The following is a 19,650-nucleotide window of genomic DNA, read 5'->3' as shown; positions in this document are numbered from 1 at the left end:
AAATTCACTTTTGCTAAAACTGCTCATTATTATTGTTGGCTTGTGGTTAACAACTCCAAAGCTGGGTCTTCTGGAATTACCATAAGAATACAGGTCTGTCGGACATAAGGATATTTTCTCTTTATGGTTTAATAGAGAATTCCTGTGTAAAGAAACGACGTGTTGATAGCTAGGGTCTCACACTTGATCTCTATAGGTATCGGCCATCGCTAGAACTGTTCCAATGTTTGCGGCACGCTACGTGCGAATGTGGGCCTCTGTTAGCCTCACGGTTCACCCGAGTTGTTTTCCGTGGTGGTGCATAGCCGTTACGTAAACAACAGAAGAAAATGGAAACTACCTGATGAAGGCATAAGGACGAAACAAATGTAGGATTGCATTCTGAGCATGGTCGATGAATAGAAAGAATATTGCTGGCATTCAGCGATAAAGTACTTCTCAACACCTTGCGCCTTCAATAAAATATTAAGGACCATCGAAACTGTTGTATTTTTCCGCTGTATCATGCAAAGATGCCACCTTAGTCAAGCTTGCAGTATTGGAGAGCTCCGGGGGAAGCACTGAGTCCCAGTGTGGGAATATAGGTGTTTTAAAAGATTACTTGGCCTAATGACTGGTGCTCTCACACTGATCACAAACAGCCTTTAAAAGATGTTGCTGTGATCAGGGCATTATTGGGAACTCAAACCAGCCCTGGCAATTACGTTGGCCCGGCCAGGGAGTATGGGGTTGGGGGGGAGGCGATGTGCTGGTGGAAAACACTGCTGCAACGATTTTGTTACAGGGGCCGGTTTTGCAGCACTGCTGCAAAACCGGCACCCAGTAGTTCAAGTTCAAGAGTTCTTTATTCGATGATTAAAAATCACCATAAAAGCACATATATATACAATTATTAAAATCTCATTAAATCATTATCCGAACCCAACTTGTTATACAATTTGATTTCAAAAGGAGGGAAAGAAAAAAAAACCAACATAGTTCATTATAAATCTTATCAGTCAATCACCCCCCTCTGGTTACACCCTCAATCTAACCGCCACTCTAATAAAATTCATAATACAGCATAATGTAAAAGGGTCAGTCGCTTGTTGTAAACAAATTATAGCAGCTCTAGCAGATTTCAAATTAGCTTGTTTTAAGATGTCTACCAGGAATCTACGCCTAGGCATTGAATAAAAAGAACACAATAATACAAAATGAAGGGAATCCTGCGGAGACCTATTGTCGCAGCCGCAGGATCCCTTCTGCTCAATTGTGGTTAAAAACCCAGACGGGGGGCGTGGCCAAGATGGCGGGCTGACCAGACGTGGTTTCCCTCGGCTCCCCGGCCCTGAACCCATTATAGCCCCTATAATAGCTGAGATAACCCCATAAGTGAAGCGTTGCACCCCGAGGGGGAGTCTTGGCGGGCGCTTACCTCCGGACTCGCCTGTTGCCCCAGAGGTGACGCTGTGGGCTGCGGAGATGCGAGGCACGGTCCGGCTGGCGGGGAAGCGGAGAGAGCGGCCCAGCCCCCGAGGCCGGGGCATCGGAGAGAGGGCGGGAAGGCTGCCTGACTGCCCGGACAAGTCTACACACACGGAGTGCTCCGGCGCTGGAGGGGCAGGCGCCTGCAGCCATCTGGGGAAGTCGGCAGAGGAGCGGAGCGGCGGCCACCGTATGCCCAGGTGGCCTGCTGTGAAAATTGAGGCCTCGGCTTGCGGCCTGCAGGGCCTACACTGACATAGCAGCAAGGGGGCGGGCTGTGCCGAGACCGCCAGACAACAGCCTGCCTGCGAGGTGAGCGGAGTGGGGGAGTACCGGAACGGCGGTTGTGGGGAACAGGGGCCCCGACTCCAGTTTGCCGCCGGGCCATCGCACCGGCCCTGCCGGTCTGCTGCAGCGAGAGGTCCAAATAAAGGAGCGAGTCCCGTGGGCCGAGGTGGGACGGACTGTGGTGCCCCCCCCCCCCCACCGCCCTTGCGAGGCGGACTCAGAGGGACTGCGTTCGGGGCAGGCAGGCCACGGAATCGTGAGGATTGAGGCCTGGGCCCGTGGCCGGAGCTGCACGGAACCACCACGACGGGAGGCGGGGCTTGTGCGACCTCCCAGCTGCATACTTCACCCGCTCCTCGGACCCGGCACTCCATAGTTTCCCCGTTCCTGGATTGCACACCGGCGGGGGGACGCCCAGCACCGGCGTCGAGGAGGTAGTGGACAGGCCCAAGGGCCACTATCAGAGGCCCCAGCAGGGGCCCGAGAGGAGTCGCCGCACCGCAAAGGACCCGGCGGCGGTGCCCCCCCAGGAGCCACGGCCCGGGAGTGATCCAGCCTGCAGGTGGGGGCGTGCCATTGATGACGGGCAGCAGCGGTAGCGGGGATCCAGACCCCGGACTGCAGGGACCCTTAGCTCTCGCCCACCGAGCGGCATCGGCAGCTCCGGGGACACGACGGTGCTCGTACGCTGATGAGGTGCCGGCCCGGTGAGCCTGGCCGAGAATTGTGGCGAGTAAGGAGACACACCCGGAGCCATGAACTGAGACCCCGGCTTGGGGCCTGCTTGAGGCGGGCCACTGCGACGGCCATCTTACAGCCGGAGGGCCGCGACTGCTTCCGAGGCCTGCCACGCACCTAGTGACTCCAAGTTCGGGCCTTGCGACACTGGGGGAGACAGGCAGCGGCAGGCACCCGGTGGCTGAGGAGGTCGCCCCTGGGGAGAGCTGCAGGTCCGGGGTACGAGGGAGGAAGATTCGGACGACATAGCAGACCCGGGAGTGGTTTACCAATGGAGGGCCAGCTCCAAGGCCCGAGGCGAGAAGGACGGCCGGGAGAGTCGCCACGCATCTATTTGACACTGAGGACCCCGACTTACCGGTGCCCTACACCACATCTCGACTGGCCGGATGCTTGAGCACCTGAGGTGAGGAAGAAGGACACCTACCGGCAGGAAAGCCGCGCTTCCCCTCGGCCGACCTTTGGCCTGTGTGAGCACCCCAGGGCCGCGACGGACCCTCCAGAGGACTGCACAGAGGTGGGGAGGATCCGAAACCACCTGTTCCCTACTTTTTGGCCTAACCCCTGTGGAGCACCTGCTTCCCCTGAGTGGCTGGGGGTGTGACCCCCCGTCCTACCTCGCGCCCCCTAGTGATCGGGGATATGGCCAACGCTGGACGCAGAACCGGCCGCACGATACCAGACATGCTGGCTAAGGGCGCTCTGAAGGGGGATAAGACTCACACTCCTCCCCCTCCACCTACACCTCCGGCCCACACCCCGATGCAGGAGGATGGGAATGCCCCTATCACAAAGGCGTTCCTGGAATCCTTATTCAACACCCTACGCGAGGACTTCACAGCCCTAAAGCAAGAACTGCCAGGGGAGCAGCGGGAACTGCGCAGAGATGTGGATGGCCTTGGGGGTGGCCACCAAGGAAGAGGCTGACCACGCACATAGCAAGGAAGTTGAATTCTTGCGACAGGAGGTGCTCCAGCTCCAGGAACAGCAGGTAGACCTTCAGGTGCACACAGAGGACCTTGAAAACCTCTCCCGACGCAATAACATCCGCGTACGAGGTGTCCCATTGAAAGTCGAGGGGAATAGTGTGTCCTGCTACCTGCAGGAACTCTTCAGGGAGACTCTCGAAGAACCAGCTGACTTCGAGATCCGCATTGACCGTGCGCACAGAGTAGGTCCAACGAGACAAGCCCCTGCCCCTCCGCCGGACATCTTGGCCTTCCTCCCGGATTTCCCTCTGAAGGAACGCATTCTGAGGGAGGCATGCCAGAAAGAACCTCTTAGCTTCAGGGGTCACTCGGTGGCCTTATTCCAGGACCTCTCGGCCATCACACTACAGAAGCGGAAATCCTTTCGTGCAGTCACGTCCTTCCTCCAAGATAAGGGAATACCATACTCGTGGGGTCATCCATTTCGGATCATCTTCAGGTGGCAGGGAGCACTACATCAGATGCGCTCCTTCCGTGACACGTGCACTTTATTAGGCATCGACATTGCGGAGGATGACTTGCAAGGAGGAGCGTTACAACAGCGGGGGCGCGAGGGGCCCTCTTCATCGCAAGCTGATGGGTGGCAACAGGTGAGAAGACGCCGCCATCCCAAGAAGAAGGGCCTCAGGCCTGACCCAGAGACGATGGCCCTGGAACAGGCGGCGGCCATCCAAGAGGTGGTCAAGGACTCCTCAAGCCCCGATTGACACATCCAGGTTTGGGGGTTGATTTCAAGCATTCAATTCACAGGGGAGGGCGGGGAGGGGCCGGGGGGCCGCTAGGGCTGCCACTACCACATACTCCTCAGAGGTGGCCCTTCACTGGTCTGGGCTTGTTTTGAGACTGGGGGCTGCGGGCCGCCAATGCCACGTTTCCCACTATTGACTTTACCTATGGGCCTCCACGGACTTGTGACAGGCCCGGGACAATTTTGTTCTTGGGGGATTTGCCAGTTGGGGTTAGGGAGGGAATCAAGGGGGAGTTGGGGAGGGGTTTGGGGAAAGTCCAGAGCTCAATTCTTGTGCACTTACACTGGTTCCAATCCGCCGATGTTTAGCTATGCCATCAAGGGAATAGCCCTCCCTCTCATTGCCAGGGACCACATGCTAGACACAATAGCTTCTGCCCATCGACCCACATGCCACGATGCCACACACCTTTAAAGTATTAACACTTAACGTGCGGGGACTCAACAACCCGGTCAAACGGAGAGCAATTCTTTCTTTTTTGGAAAGCACACATGCGGATATCTGCCTCCTCCAGGAGACGCTAAAAAACAAGACAGGTGTGTGGAGGGTCGGGGGGAATATTTATTGACCTTCCTGCTCGTTCCCCTATCCCAAGATATACAATACACAAAAGAACAGGCAAGGTCTAACAGTGGTGTGTAACTGCAGTGCGACCGTGAGGCACTAGTGGGGAGCGCATGAGATAAAGGGTTGCAAAAGTTGGAAACTGTATGTCACCAAAGACGCACCTGCTGGCCCGAGATTGTTACAGGCTTCGCTCACGAGCATTCCCGGGACAATTCTTCTCCTGCGGGGCCACCAAAACAGCTGGCGTAGCGCTTCTAGTAGCGACACATTTCAAGGGGGAGGTCCTCCATAAAATTGCAGAGATACGAGGCCGGCTCCTAGCGTACCGGGTGGCCTTAGGGGGTGTGACTTATACCATCGGCTCCCTGTACTGTCCCAATGAAGGTCAGGAGAAATTCCTACACCCTGCACTCACTGACATAGCGGCGACCTCGGATAGACACATCATACTAGGTGGGGACCTGAATGTGGTGTTTGACACTTCTTTGGACTGGTCTTCCCCGCGTACCTTCGACGCCAAAGGTCTATCGGCCGCTTGCATGGACAGGCTTCGGGACCTCGATCTACATGATCTGTTACGGCAACAACATCCAGGGGAAAGAGAATACTCCCACTACTCGGCGGCGCACAAATCATACGCACGTATAGACCATCTCTTGGTGACCGGACCGGTGAGTTCCCTCACTTTGTCGGTAGACATGGGAGTCATATCTTTGTCGGATCACGCCCCGGTCTCTATGACCGTTGCCATTCCGCAGTCTCCCCCGACTCATAGGGTGTGGCGACTCCGGGACACGCTTCTTCACAGACGGGATGTGGTGCAACAGGTCCAGGAAGCCATACAAGACTTCCTGCGACACAACGCGAACTCCGACACCACACTAGCGACCCAATGGGCTGCATTGAAAGCTGTCCTTCGCGGAGTATTTATTGCAATCTCCTCGGCGGATAATCGACTATGGGCGGAAAAAAGAGAGGAAGGTACAGGAACTCGAACGCGTGCACCAGCGGACCGGAGCCCCCAGAGTCTGGAAGCAGCTCAAGGTAGCGTGGGGTCACCTAGCAGCTCTTGACACTGATTGTGCAGAGTATACGACGCTCAGGCTGAAACACGCATATTACACCGGCGGAGACTGATGCGGGCGGTTACTAGCCAATCGGCTCCGGTTGGCCCGGCAACATCAGAGAGTGAAGGGAATTACGCGCACTGATGGGATGCTGGAGGACTCGCAAATAGCTGAGACGTTCCGCGACTTTTACGCTCGCCTCTACGAGGGCACACCTCCGACTGTCACTGCAGCGACTAGGTATCTGGACTCGGTCACACTTCCGTCTTTAGCACGGGAACAATCCGAATGGCGAGAGAGAGAGAGAGAGAGAGAGAGAGACATACGCACTGAGGAATTAATCACTGCGATAGCGCGTCTTAAGGTGGGGAAAGCACCAGGTCCGAACGGCTACTCCTCCTCCTTTTATAAAACCTTCTGTACCGTCCTAGCACCATTGCTCACTCGCCTGTTTAACTCATTCGCAGACCCGGGGGCCATCCCACCGGACCTCCTACGTGCCTCCATCTCGGTCATTCCAAAACCAGGGAAGGATAGAACCCGATGTGGGGCATATCGACCAATCTACCTCCTTAATGTCGACCTTAAATTGTACACTAGCTTTCTTGCCACGCGTCTAGCAGCACATTTGCCAGGCTTAGTGGATCCCGACCAGGCGGGCTTTGTTCCTGACCAGCAGACAGTGGACAACACAAAGAGGGTAACGCACCTGATCGAAAAAGCCTCCAGGATCCCTGGGGAATACATGCTGTTAGCGGTCGACGCAGAGAAGGCATTTGACCTGGTCCACTGGCCTTATCTTGAATTGGTCCTCGCCAGGTGTGGGGTTGGGGAGAAGTTTCCAGCCCTGGTCTTCAACTGCTACAACGCACCCTTGGCGGTGGTGAGAGTCAACGGCTATACCTCAACTGCATTCCCCATAGAAAGAGGGATGAGACAGGGATGCCCCTTGTCGCCCCTACTCTTTGCCCTCTACATGGAACCCCTCGCCTGTCGAATTCGGCGGCGTCAGAGAGATCTGGGCATCAAGTTCGGCGGCGATTTTCATGCCATCGGTCTCTATGTGGATGATGTCCTACTTGCCCTGGACAATCCGCGGATGGCGCTGCGGGCGTGCGTGGCTGAGCTTGAGGCGTTTGCTGCGGTATCCGGGTTCAAGATGAATGCGGACAAATCTATCGCCTTGGACCTGTCCCTCACGGACTCGACTCGAGCTTACCTACAGACCCTCTTGCCAGTCCAATGGGCCTCGGACACGGTTCCATACTTGGGAATCCAACTCGCCCCGACCCTGCCTCGAATGGTCTCTGCCAACTACACTACCTTGCGCACTCGCGTCCGAGCGGAGCTTGATCGATGGAGACATCTTCCTCTATCCTGGCTGGGCCGCATAGCGGCAGTGAAGATGACCATCCTACCGCAAATTCTATACCTCTTTCGCGCTCTGCCACTACGACCCCCGACAGGCTGGATACAGCGAACTCAATCAGACCTTGCCAACTTTATTTGGCAAGGTCGGAAACCCCGACTGAAGAGAGTGCTCGCCACCTTGGCTCCGGAGGAAGGGGGCTTGGGCCTCCCCGACTTGCATAAATACTACCAGGCGGCCCAGCTGCGTTATCTGGTGGAATGGAGTAAATGGGAATCCGACAAACACTGGCTCTTTCAGGACCAGGCAGTGGCCGGACGACCGCTGCAGGAGATACCGTTTCTACCCCGAGTCCATCGGCCGCCCAACCTCTATGCGTCCTTAATAACTCGGGCTCCCCTGGAGGTCTGAGATGCGACTAACATAACTTATGGCTTGACCACGTTTCCCTCTCCCCTCACCCCCCTGGTGGATAACCCTGACTTCACCCCCGGCGCAGCTAAGGGAGTCTCTGCACATTGGAGGCCGGCAGGTTGCCGCTTCCTCTGTCATATCTACGACTCAGAAGGGGTGCTCCACTTCCAGCTTTTTAAACAAGAGTATAATTTTCCCGAAACTGAGCGCATGAGATACTTGCAGGTGCGTCACTGGGCGTTGCAGTCGCAGGTGCGAACGACGGCTGATAGGAAATTTACCGCATATGAGCGTTGGCTCTACTCGCGCACTTCCAATTCCAAACTCATCTCAGACCTTTATAAACTGATTCAGACACCAACTACACACATTTACAACCCGGGGAGGGAAGGTTGGGAAAGAGAACTGGGTAGATCCCTGAGCCATAAAGAGTGGGGTAACATCGCATACAGGGCCAGGCACTCAGCGTACCACATGGGTCTCACAGAAACACTCACGAAAATATCCCTATATTGGTACTACACCCTTGAAAGACTATCCGAGATGGATCCTTCCAAGGATAAGCTATGCTGGAGGGACTGTGGACACACAGGGACTTTGGGACACATCCTATGGGACTGCCCACTCCTCCAATCATATTGGACACACATCTTAGATGAAGTGGATGCACACTTTCAGACAGAACTGCCCCGCTTTCCTGCCTATATCCTACTGGGCCTCCCCAATGCACTAACCTACCCACTATGCTCTCGTAGGGGCCGTCAACTGGCCATAGTGCCTGGGTCTGCTATGCAGAACATCCTTGTACACTGGCATACTGCTACTGTTCCTACCACCACTGGTTGGCTCCACCGGATGTGGCATGTGTTGGGCATGGAGAAGCTATCACTCACTGCAGCCGGGAAAGGGGAACAACACGAGGAACTCTGGCAGCCCTTTAGAGCGCTACTAACGACTGAATTTACAGAGATAACATGTCCCAAATATCTCCGATTGTTACGCCTGACGGCGCCCATAGCTATGGAACCCTAGATACTCGCGGCATGAGATGCTCCAACGCTGATCATTCGAACTGTAGAGAGACGGATGGGAGCTCTGGACTGGGGTGGGGGAGGGGAGACGTGAGGGGGGCTGTTGGTAGGGGAGGTCAGGTTGAGGGTGGGGGGAGATTGTTCCTGGGGTTTTCTAGTTTTTGTATCCTTTTGGTCCAATGCGTTTTCCTCCCCGACAGGTTGGACATTGCTGTTACTACCAGTATTGAACTAAGCGTCCTGCCTCCACTGAGGATTAATACTCATCTCTGGTGTAACCACATTGCTTACTGTACTATTTTGCACTGCCTTTCCATAATAAAAAGATTTAAACCTAAAAACCCAGACGGGGATGCTAATAAATAAGGCAATAAATTGAGCCTAAAACGACACATTAAAAACCTATCCTGGGCATTGTGCATAAGGTATAAGTATGGCTCCATTCCCTCAGTGCTTTTGACCAGACTATGGGCACTCACAGTTTTTTTAGACCCTTCAGCCTCTACTCTTTGTTTTATTTTATGGGGTAAAAAGGCTTTCTTTACGATCACTTTATCCTGAGGTAAAATTGTAGCTGGATCGGCAAAGAGATTCTTATGGCCTAGATTTTCTAGGGTGGCCTTTACATAATTAAACCATGGGGTGCTCATACATTTATCTCTTCCTAGGCAGTCCCTTAAAATTTCCCTGCTTAGGGACGCCTCCGGATTTGTCCAAATCTTTAGCCAAGCCAAGATGGGTCTGAGCTTTACCAGATCTTCAAGGTATGGCCTCCCTAATTCCCTGTGTGCGATAACAGCGGGGGTACTTTGTGGGATTTTTAAAATAGATCATAAATATTTATTTTCTTCCTGCTGAAGTTGCGGGATCTTAGCAAAGCCCCATACCTCTGCCCCATAAATAACTCTGGAGCAGCACATAGAGCCATAAAGGTTCATCACCTGTTCGGGGCACTATCTGCCTACCCTCCGCCCATAGCTTGAAATGGCGCCATTAGTGGCAATCAGTTTGCAGCAACGCTCCTCCACCAGGGAATTAAATTGTAAAGGCCCATCAAATAGTAAGCCTAGGTAAGACAATGTTTTAACCTTTTCAATTTTGTGGCTTCCTATAATGAAGGAGGATTTGGTGCAAGGTTTATTGACTGCCAGGAGCACATAAGACTTACCCAAGTTGACGGACAGTTCTAAGGATTCCATGAATTTAACAAATCCGTCAATTAAAATTTGTAAGCTCTTTGGCGTGCGCGCGAGCAGGACCGCGTCATCTGCGTAAAGTAACACAGGGATGTAACGGGACCCTACTCTTGGACAATCTGTCTTCAGATTTAACAAGAACTGCTCTAGGCCATTTATGTAGAGGGAAAATAAAAAAGGGGCAAGGATACAGCCTTGCCGTACCCCACTCCTACATGGAAAAGATTCTGTCAAACCACCCTCCTTATCGTACTCTTGTGAAAAGTGTCCCTGTGAAGATCCCTTAAGATGTTAATCAGGCCAACATCAATCCCCATAAGAGTCATCATGGCCCAGAGCTTATCCCTATTCACATGGTCGAATGCAGCTGCCAAATCCATGAACCCCATATAGATAACTACATTGCTGTCCTTGGTATATTTGGCAATCAGCATATAGAGGTTCAGGCATTGGTCACTCGTAGACCTCCCTATCCTAAAGCCGTACTGGGTGTCCGAGATGGTGTTATTTTCCTCGGTCCACTCAGCTAGGCGGTTAAGGATTCCTCTGCCCAACAATTTCGCAGACACATCAATCAGTGAAATCGGGCGATAACACTGGGGATTGTCCCTATTGCACTTTTTAAAAATAGGGACAATTATGGCCGTTGACCATGAAGACGGCAATCCACATTTAATTGCTGCGTTTATCATTCTAGTCATTATGGGGGCCCACAGCGCCACACAGCTCAGAAAACAAAACGGGCGGGATCCCATCTGGGCCGGGGGCTTTGTTTTTAGACAGACCCTCAATTCCGGCAATAATTTCCTTAATAGAAAAAACTATAGGCTGACCCTGCTGACCCTGCTGTCCCAGCTGCATCCTTCCTTTTTCATGATTGTACAACCCCTTAAAATGTGTAACCCACTGTTCCGGTAAAATAATTCTCCAGAATTCCGACAAGTCCCTTTTTTCTCCTGCCTCTCTTAAATCAGCCCATACTTTCCCCTGTAGGGCTAGTTTCCTCCTCTTGATCTCCCTCTTGTATTTTAATCTACACAATGCTACTTGTTGGGTGTTCCTGGGCCTAATTTTAAGGCTACTTTTAAGTTCCCTTAGCGCGTGAGAACAATCACTGTCAAACCATCTTGGTTGACGGTTGTTCCTCATCGGCGCCCTTGTTTTTAGCAACCCGTCTACCAAGCTAACGATCTTACCAAATGCTGAGAGTAACGCCAACCCTTCTACTGACATATCCAAACAGTCCTCAACAGCTGATTTCCCAGTATCCATCAAGGATCTGTAGAAGTTTTCCCCATCCACCTTAGACCACCTCAGCCGTCTGCCCTGGTCCGTTACCTTCTCAATGATTGTACCCGACTGTCTACACCTGGCCGAGCCAAGTAGGATAGCTCCAATACCAGAGGATTATGATCACTAAAAGGGCTCCATTTTATCGCTACATTTAAAATTCTGTTTATTAAGGCTCTGGAAGCTAGGATGTAGTCAATATAAGAGGAACACCGTCTGCCCTTAAATGTCGGGGGTAGACTACCATCACTCTCAACAACCATCATATTAATGGTGTGCTCTATGTCATGGTTATGTAGGAGTCTACTAAAGGCGAGATCTTCTTGTGTATGGTGAAAATGCGGCCCATCCTCCACTGGGCAATGTGACCATTCCGCATCTATAGGGACTAGAGCCGGACATAAGTGGCAGTTAAAATCTCCCATAATGAGTATAGTCGGGGCATAAGCCCCTTCCCTGACTGTGGTTTCTTGTCTCAGTCTATCATCCAATTCCCTTATAAATGTATTATGATCTCTACTAGCACCATTATTATAAACATTAAACATGGTCAGCCTTAATCCTTTGCCCCTAAACCGAACTGCCTGTAGGGCATGCGAGCACCAGTCCAAATTGGACCATGTGCCCTGGATGTTCAGATCTACATAGATAGAGAGTCCTCCCATCGCTCTACCTGATCGTGAATTCAGTGCCTGGATAAAAAAACATTTGTAACCCTGGATATGAAAGTGGATGTTATCAACCACCCAAGTCTCATGGAGGCTGATTATCTGGTACCTCGTGATATATTGTCGTCACTCGGGTTGTTAAATTTAGATGCCAGGCCGGCTATGTTCCAGGAGATGACTCTTACTACTTCTGCTGCTTCCCCTGTTACACTCATAGTCCGTTTTCCATCAGAGGTTCCGGCACACCCTGGGGATGACCCTCTACCCCCCCCTTGATGGTTCAGTGATTCTAATCCTTATCTCTGTTGCTTCTGGATCCCCGTTCCCACTGATGATTATTGGTTGTGGTGATGAAATTTGCAACCCTGTTTCCACTGGTGAATACATTCTAGCTACACCAACTGGACTCACCCCTCCCTGAGCCTTAATGTTATCCTCTTCGAGTCAGTCATTAGTATCCAGTGAGCTCAATACCTCATATCTATTACTTAATGCAACTGAGTCAATATGGGGAGCTACTTGAGAACTGGGCTGTCCTTTACCAAAAATCCCAATTTTATGGGGGGGTAAAAAAACCTCAATGGGACAACATTTACATAATCATGATGGATTCTAGATGATCCTGCCTGCCTCAAGATATCATCCACCAATCTAGGGGAGCCAAAACTCACCACGACACAGTCACCTTCCATGCTTTTATTTGACTTGCCCACCCATGGTACCCTTCTCACCATTTTAAAGTTGTTGTGCAAGTGGTCACCCAGCACAGTTTTATTAGCCAGGAAATGAAGGGCGTTATTCTTTAAAGTAGTCCAATGTTCTTCACGACCATCAAGAGTTTTCGGAACATTTGCTAAAATTACTGAGTATGGGCATGCCTCCGGGGGAGATGCAATGAAAACTCTTTTTTGGGAGGCTTTATCAGTGGACTTAATCTCCCCACAGGGCCACAAGGACCGTGTTTTACTCCCTCCCTAGCTCCTGAAGCCGGAGATAACGTTGTGGGTACTACTACTTGAGTTGTAACTTGAGGTAGAGGGATCATAGAGTCCACCAAATCATATACTCTAGTTGTGATTATGTTCAAAGGATGAGCTACAGATGGGTCATTCCCAGGTAATGGATTTTTTTCAGCTCGGAAATGTTTTTCAATAATACTCAATCTTCCATCTATTAGCTCAAGCTTGGCCGTAAGCGGAAAAATAAGAGACCTAAGCCATTCGTCCATATGCCTAATAAACTCAGACATACCACTTCCCTTATTAGCCACTACTTCTTGTACAGTCTGCTCATTTCTACCTGGCACACTGCATTCAGTGACCATGGATGGGACTTTCTCTTGCTGACCACCCAGCCCAGATGAGGAGTTAACATTCTTTGATTGTTTAGCTTGTTGCCGGCTTCCTTTGGGAGCGTTACCGGCCTTTCTTTTACCCAGCATAGTTTTAGCATTATTCACCGGCATTGCCCGATGTTGCCTAGTGCGTGTTGCCGGGGGTGAGGGAGGTAAACTGATAACAGGGGAAGGGACCGAGCTAATAGACAAGCTGTCATCTAAAACTGACCCATTAGTTACCTGTGGAAGATTTGTGGGACCAGATAAAACATGAGGAAGATCCGACGACTCTGGCATTAAAATAGGGGGGACAATATGGCAAGATGGATCCAGGGACCACCTCCTTTCAACCAGTTCAATTTCCTTGGCCACAACAGATTCGGCCCGTTTAAGAAAGGCATCCAGAGTCCCAATAGCTCCACCCCCCGAACACACTTTGGGGTTAACTTTAGCCATAACAGTGCAATAGAGTACACCAGAACGTTAGTACACAGACATCTTGACCAAAGTCTGTTAAAACAATAGCCCTGATGTACCACTGTCTTACAATGTCTCGCACCTTACTTGTTAGTGTCTCTATTATTGGTCAACCATAGGGGTCAGAGGGTGGCCCAGCCCGGCCTCCTTTGGCCCCGGACGGCCACAGACGGCCCAGCCCTTGTCCTGGGCTTAGCCCGGCGCGTCCTCGCGGGACGAGATAGCACGCTGGGCTATATGCGCCTCCTGGCGCAAGATGATGACAGTGGCGGCGTCCTGGGTTGGGGCTGCTGGGAACCGTAGTCCTGACCAGCGGAGCAAAGCCCGGCCAGACAAGGAAGCAGTAGGGGTGTGTCGCTCGGCGGAGCGAAGCCCGGCCGCTACACACAGAAAACAAAGGTGAGCCTCCAAACGCCTCAGCGGAGCAAAGCCCGGCCGGCGTGAAACCCCCGCAGTACAGCACAAGGTCCTCAGGAGTACGCTGGGCTATATGCGCCTCCTGGCGCAGGATGATGACAGTGGCGGCGTCCTGGGTTGGGGCTGCTGGGAACCATAGTCCTGACCAGCGGAGCAAAGCCCGGCCAGACAAGGAAGCAGTAGGGGTGTGTCGCTCGGCGGAGCGAAGCCCGGCCGCTACACACAGAAAACAAAGGTGAGCCTCCAAACGCCTCAGAGGAGCAAAGCCCGGCTGGCGTGAAACCCCCGCAGTGTGGCCCCCAGTAACAAAAGCGGCCCTCACCGGTCCCAAACCAGCCCCACCCTTCCGGCCCACCAGGAAAACGACCGGTGCCCAATATGGCCAGTCCGAACCTGGCTGTGATAGTCAAGTCCTATTTGGATGTGCTTTAGGTTTTCCATGATTGGCTCAATACAAGGAAATGGGTTTGAGATTAGGAGATATATTCGACAAATGATATATTAGTTTCTTGGTTTTTTTTACAATAAAGAGAAATGATCACCTTTACACACGCCTGTACAGGAAGTCAACAGATAAGAATACACTACGGTTATTATAGTAGGCATCCTCGTAGCCTAGGGGATAATCTCCCCAATGGGCAGTTTCTCTGTATAAAGAGGAGTTGTGGTAGAATAGATGGTTACTTTTAAATAAGCTGATCTCCTAGCTTAAGCTGGTTGCAAGGGGCTACCCGAGATGATTAGTAAATCACACCATAAAAAGAGATTGCCATAATTTCCAGGGGACATTATTTACAGTAAAATAAAAATGCTTCAAGTCCTGTTTATTGTGACTCACTAACGTTGGGTAATGACTGCAAAACAGTCATTAAAAATTTGCCATTTGTTCAATTCAGGTGATTTTTGTGTTTAATAACAACGTATGTTGTACTCCAAAGATCTTCTAATTTGCATGATTATTGTTAAAAGCCCATGTTGAAGAGATTAGAAACTCGGTATTGCAGACACTTAGAGTAGGTAACTAGTTAGAAGTCACTTTAAGCGACGTCACTGAATGGCTTGCAATACTACTATTAATTGAATATATTTTTGGCCAATGTGGGGGTTTGATAATATCTGCATTCACATCATGTAGTAGCAAAAATGTGATTTACTGCATGGAATGTTTTTGTGGCTAGAAGTATTTTTGGAAAACTGTTCAAGAGGTTTATCATCGCATCCATCATTCTCATTCAAGGATCAGATGTGGAGTGCTGAAGGCTCCGTTAGTTGAACATTTCAATTCAATAAAACCGCGAAAATGCTGACATTCTTGTGTTTGTGACTGACGCCGCCCAGGAATCAAAAAAAGGTGTGAATGTAATACTTATGGTTGCAGTGATCTGGGGTTTAATTTGCACAGACTTGCTGTTGGAGTATTGGTTCTTTCTTTATTTTACCGACACTACTTTGTGATGCATATGTGCTTGCAATGTGCCTTGGACATAATAATGTGCTGAACATTTTTGTACAATAAATTTAACTTAGATCAGATTTAGCTTAAGAGCAAATGCAATAACATAATATATTGCTAATTGATGTTTACATAGAAAAGGGACGTCATTTAATATACAGATTGTTTTCAGTGGAAGAGTCACTGTCCCGTAGAAAAGAAGAGGAATTTCAAGGTTAATGTTTTAGTTTTCATTGATCGTGTGGTTGCTTTGCATTTGTTTATGCAGATTTATCCCTTGGCTTCACTTCCTTTATGTATATGCTGGGCGATTCCGTGGTGGCATACCAAGGTGATTGGTAAGCAGATTGTCTAGTACTCACCCTTCATCGATTTTAATAAATGGGAAACACTAATTGCTAAAAAAAAAAAGAGTATGAATTTAAGTTGTTGCACTCTTTGGTCTTGGGCTGCATTGTCAAGATTGGTGTGAGCCACTCTTTGTCAACATTGTATTGATAGACTTAGTTGAGTATGCACTCTAAAGAGTTCACGGCTGGTGACCTGTTAGCAGCCTATAAGCATAGTGATTAATAATGGTTTGAACTAGATGGCCTGTGGGTATAATTAAATTAGAATTGACTAATTTATAATTCAATATATTATTTGTCGAAGTATATAGTATGGATTGCTGAACGAGAGTAGTGATTGGGTGATGGCTTTAATTGAAAGACTGGTTCAAATATGAAGTATCTTAACAGTGAATGGTTCCCAAAGCCATGGTGAAATTGTCTCACCTTAATTAGTGGATAGTAAATAGTGAAGTTTAGTCCCAATGTGGGTGTTGATATTGACTTATTGGTATTTTAAATGATAATGGTGTTGAGCTTGAGTGACAAAACAGATGGCTTATTTTAAGGAATTTGCATATGACATAACCACAAACTTGAAGATACTATGGGATTTATAATGATATGGCATTTGTGGTCTTATTGTTCTCACGCTTTTGAAATATGTGTTTTTGACTTAATGGTTGTGTTGGGTAATAATTATTATCATTATTTTTATTCTTGGTAGTTAAAATAGGTTTTATATTATACAGTTTTTGAGTATGTGCACTTTAAGTCTTGATTGAAATGAGACCTGTTAAACAGTTGATAACTGTAATAAATTGTTTGATGAAGTGAAGAATGATTAATATAGAGAGAGCTGCTACTGAACAGTTTCTATGCAGTGTGTTTGAAGTCCATTTGCTGTGCCGCTGTAAAGTGTGTTTTTGTTTTTCTTGCTTGTCAAATGTTATCTTAGTTATTTGGTATATACTTTGCTGATGGTCAATGTGCTTCTCTATCCTCGTTAACTTTTTTGAAAAAAATATATAATTGTATGAAATGTAAATAAAAATATTAGATAATTTGTATCAAATGCGTTTTTGTTTCCTTTCTTCTCTTATTGTAGTAATCTCTGAAAATATATCCCAGTACGGAAAATGATGTTATGCAACTGTCAGTCTAACTGACTCCTCTAAAAGTAATTTTGTTTATCAAATAAAGGCACAGGCCTTCCCAAAATATGGGCCAAGAAATCAAAAACAACCATAGATCCTATTGTAATTAATATATACTTTCCAGATTTAGTGCTTAGAAGTATTTTAAACTGAAAGAAATTCAAAGTCAATGTGCACACTCCTTGTGTCCAAACCTGGGACTCCTTAAAATCCCATGAGTTAATTTGTCTCCAGTCTTCAGCTCAGAACATAATAATGTACTAGGGAGGATCCTGCCAGACCCTCGGTCAGCTGTTCACTTGCACTATTTTTCAGCCTGGGTAGTCATTTACTTCTAACTTGTTAGTTTTAAAAGGACTCACCCTTAGGAAACTGAGAAATGGTGCTCAAATTTGCATGCATGGAATTACACGATTTCCTCCCCAGATCAGTTAACTGAATTGTGCCTGAGCCTAAACTCAGAAGGAGTCATAATATGTCATAATAATAAAGGAGGAATGGGAAGTCAGTGCGGGATGATGCCCTAAACAGTGCTGGAGAATGAGTCAAACCCTGAGCAGATGTTAAACCTATGCTATGCCCTGAGTAGAAAGCTTGGAGCTGATGACCGCTTGGACGCATTTTAAAAGAAGGTTTGGGCGATGGCGACGACGCTGACTGTCGCATCATTCGAGCCAGCCGATTGTATGCGGGGTCTAGCCGGGGTGGCGGCGGCAACAATGCTCGTCAAATAGAAACATTGTAACTTGAAAATGTCGATCGAACCCTGTTACATTGTGATGAAGAACCTTATAACCGGGCTGGTGGCAACAATGCCAGGCGGGTTGTGACAGTAACCTTGTGTCTGGGGCTGCACAGCCGAACTGGTTGTATTGTGGCAGAGGAGCATACGCACTGGGATGATGGCGCTACATATTGTAGTCAGTGGCGTAACTTGGGCAGTAAGAGGGGTTGTCACGCTGGCACACCTTGTTAAAATGCATTACATGAGAAGCAGGGCATGAAGGTGGCCTGAAGGAGCATTAGAAAGAGAGGAGATTGAATTGCCAGGGGTTGATCTTCAAAACAGAATACGTGTGTGCGTTTGTAAGTGGGTGTATGTAAAAGCACCATGTGAAATCCGGCAAACACCTCACCATACCCGACTTGAAGCACCTCCTGCACCCAACTGTTTATTAGAAGATACATTTATTAGAGGTCTGTGACACCCCTAACACCAATATCTTGAAGCTACGTGTTTCGCTGAGATTGGAATGAAAAGTGACGAGCTAAATTATCATATCAAATAACTTTAGAAAGTGGTTAAGCCGACAATTCTTGTTGCAGTGTGGCATCAGAGAAGCGGGATAGACAGCAACCACACAAACAGAAAAGTCTGCTGCACGTTGGACATTGCAACAATACAGGACGATCGCTCAGTGTGCCTGGGTTAGGAGTCCTTGAGTTAGCAGTCACAGTCACACCACTTCCCCACCCCTGCCCTGCTCACTTACACGGTCACCAGGATACTCGGTTTCTTCGCTTTCGCCACCATGGTTGTCGGGCCGCTGGACATCCTGAGGCACAATTCTTCCGGGTCCCAAAAAACAAAATAAATAATAAACGAAACTAGCGATCCGCCCTCTCTCTCTGATCACTTTGCACGCGTTGAGCAGTTGCCAGCTGATGGTTGTTTATTCATCTCCAAGGCAACGAAAGATCCAGCCTTCCAGCTAACTAAGAGTCATGTGATTGGTTGTCCGGCTGCGCACGCGTTCTATTTGTAGTTAGCGCTGTCTGCTAAACCAGCGATGCCGCATTCTTCTTAGACCCGATGTACTCACTTACGTGTCCGTCATTGCGGTTCAGTGCACGCGACGCGCTTTCGCAGGGCGGCTCAGTAAAAGAGGCATATCCTTTGCAAAAAAAAAAGTCTTTTTATTCTGATTTGCTTTATGTTTTTTTTATTCAAAATTTAGGAAACACCTCAATCAGTGGGCCATTGTCAATTTGATAAAAAATATTTTTGGGATCAGTGAAGGTAGTTGAATAAACATTGGGAGTATAAATCCATGGGTGTTTGATTTATTTCCTGCAAAGACATTTACCTTTCTATTTGCTGGACACAGTTCCATTACATTTTGGTCCCTTTATTTACCTAAACCCGTCAGCTTGTCCTTCTTCTCTGTCTATTGCCTTCAATCTAGCTTCGTGTCTATCGGGACTCTTCAGCGGCGGATGCTCCCGGGCTCTTTGTGTCTGTGAGTATCGGGAGAAGGATTGGCACTTCGAATTGCTTCTAAATTTCAAAACTATTTGTCGTCGTTCTTCAGACAGGTGCCTGTGCATGTTTACGTTTTTTTAAACAACATTTTAGATTTAGGGGTCTGTTGTTAAAGTTTTAGGCAGGGCGGCTTGTGCAATCTCTTGCTCTCACAGAGGCTTTTTTTTCTGGCTGTATCAAAACACCCTTGGGAGACTGGGAGGGCGGCGAGGAAAGAGCGACCTTTCATTTTGAAAGAAAGCTCCCACCTGAAGTGAAGCTCATTAAAAGTGCACAAAAAGAAAGATATCGCCACCATTATTCGAATGCGCTGTATTTCAGCCGAAAAGCTGCTTTCAATTATTTCTTTGTAAGTCATATTAATAAATGGGTGCTTTCTTTTTGT

At 48.9% G+C, this 19,650-nt stretch overlaps 1 protein-coding gene across 1 annotated transcript in view; it reads right to left on the bottom strand.

Annotated features, from left to right (window-relative positions):
• The window catches only part of DNAI4 (dynein axonemal intermediate chain 4), a 496,013-nt gene extending 477,345 nt beyond the window's left edge, over window positions 1-18,668 (bottom strand). The window contains exon 1 of the mRNA XM_078668935.1: window positions 18,496-18,668. Within this exon, the coding sequence (XP_078525061.1) occupies window positions 18,496-18,557 (62 nt within the window). The 5' untranslated portion in view covers window positions 18,558-18,668. The remainder of the gene's footprint in view (window positions 1-18,495) is intronic.
• Between the last annotated feature and the right edge of the window lie 982 nt (window positions 18,669-19,650).

Source organism: Lissotriton helveticus, chromosome 1_2 (assembly GCF_964261635.1).
Source record: "Lissotriton helveticus chromosome 1_2, aLisHel1.1, whole genome shotgun sequence".
Taxonomy (NCBI): domain Eukaryota; kingdom Metazoa; phylum Chordata; class Amphibia; order Caudata; family Salamandridae; genus Lissotriton; species Lissotriton helveticus.
This window is presented reverse-complemented; position numbering and strand designations above follow the sequence as displayed.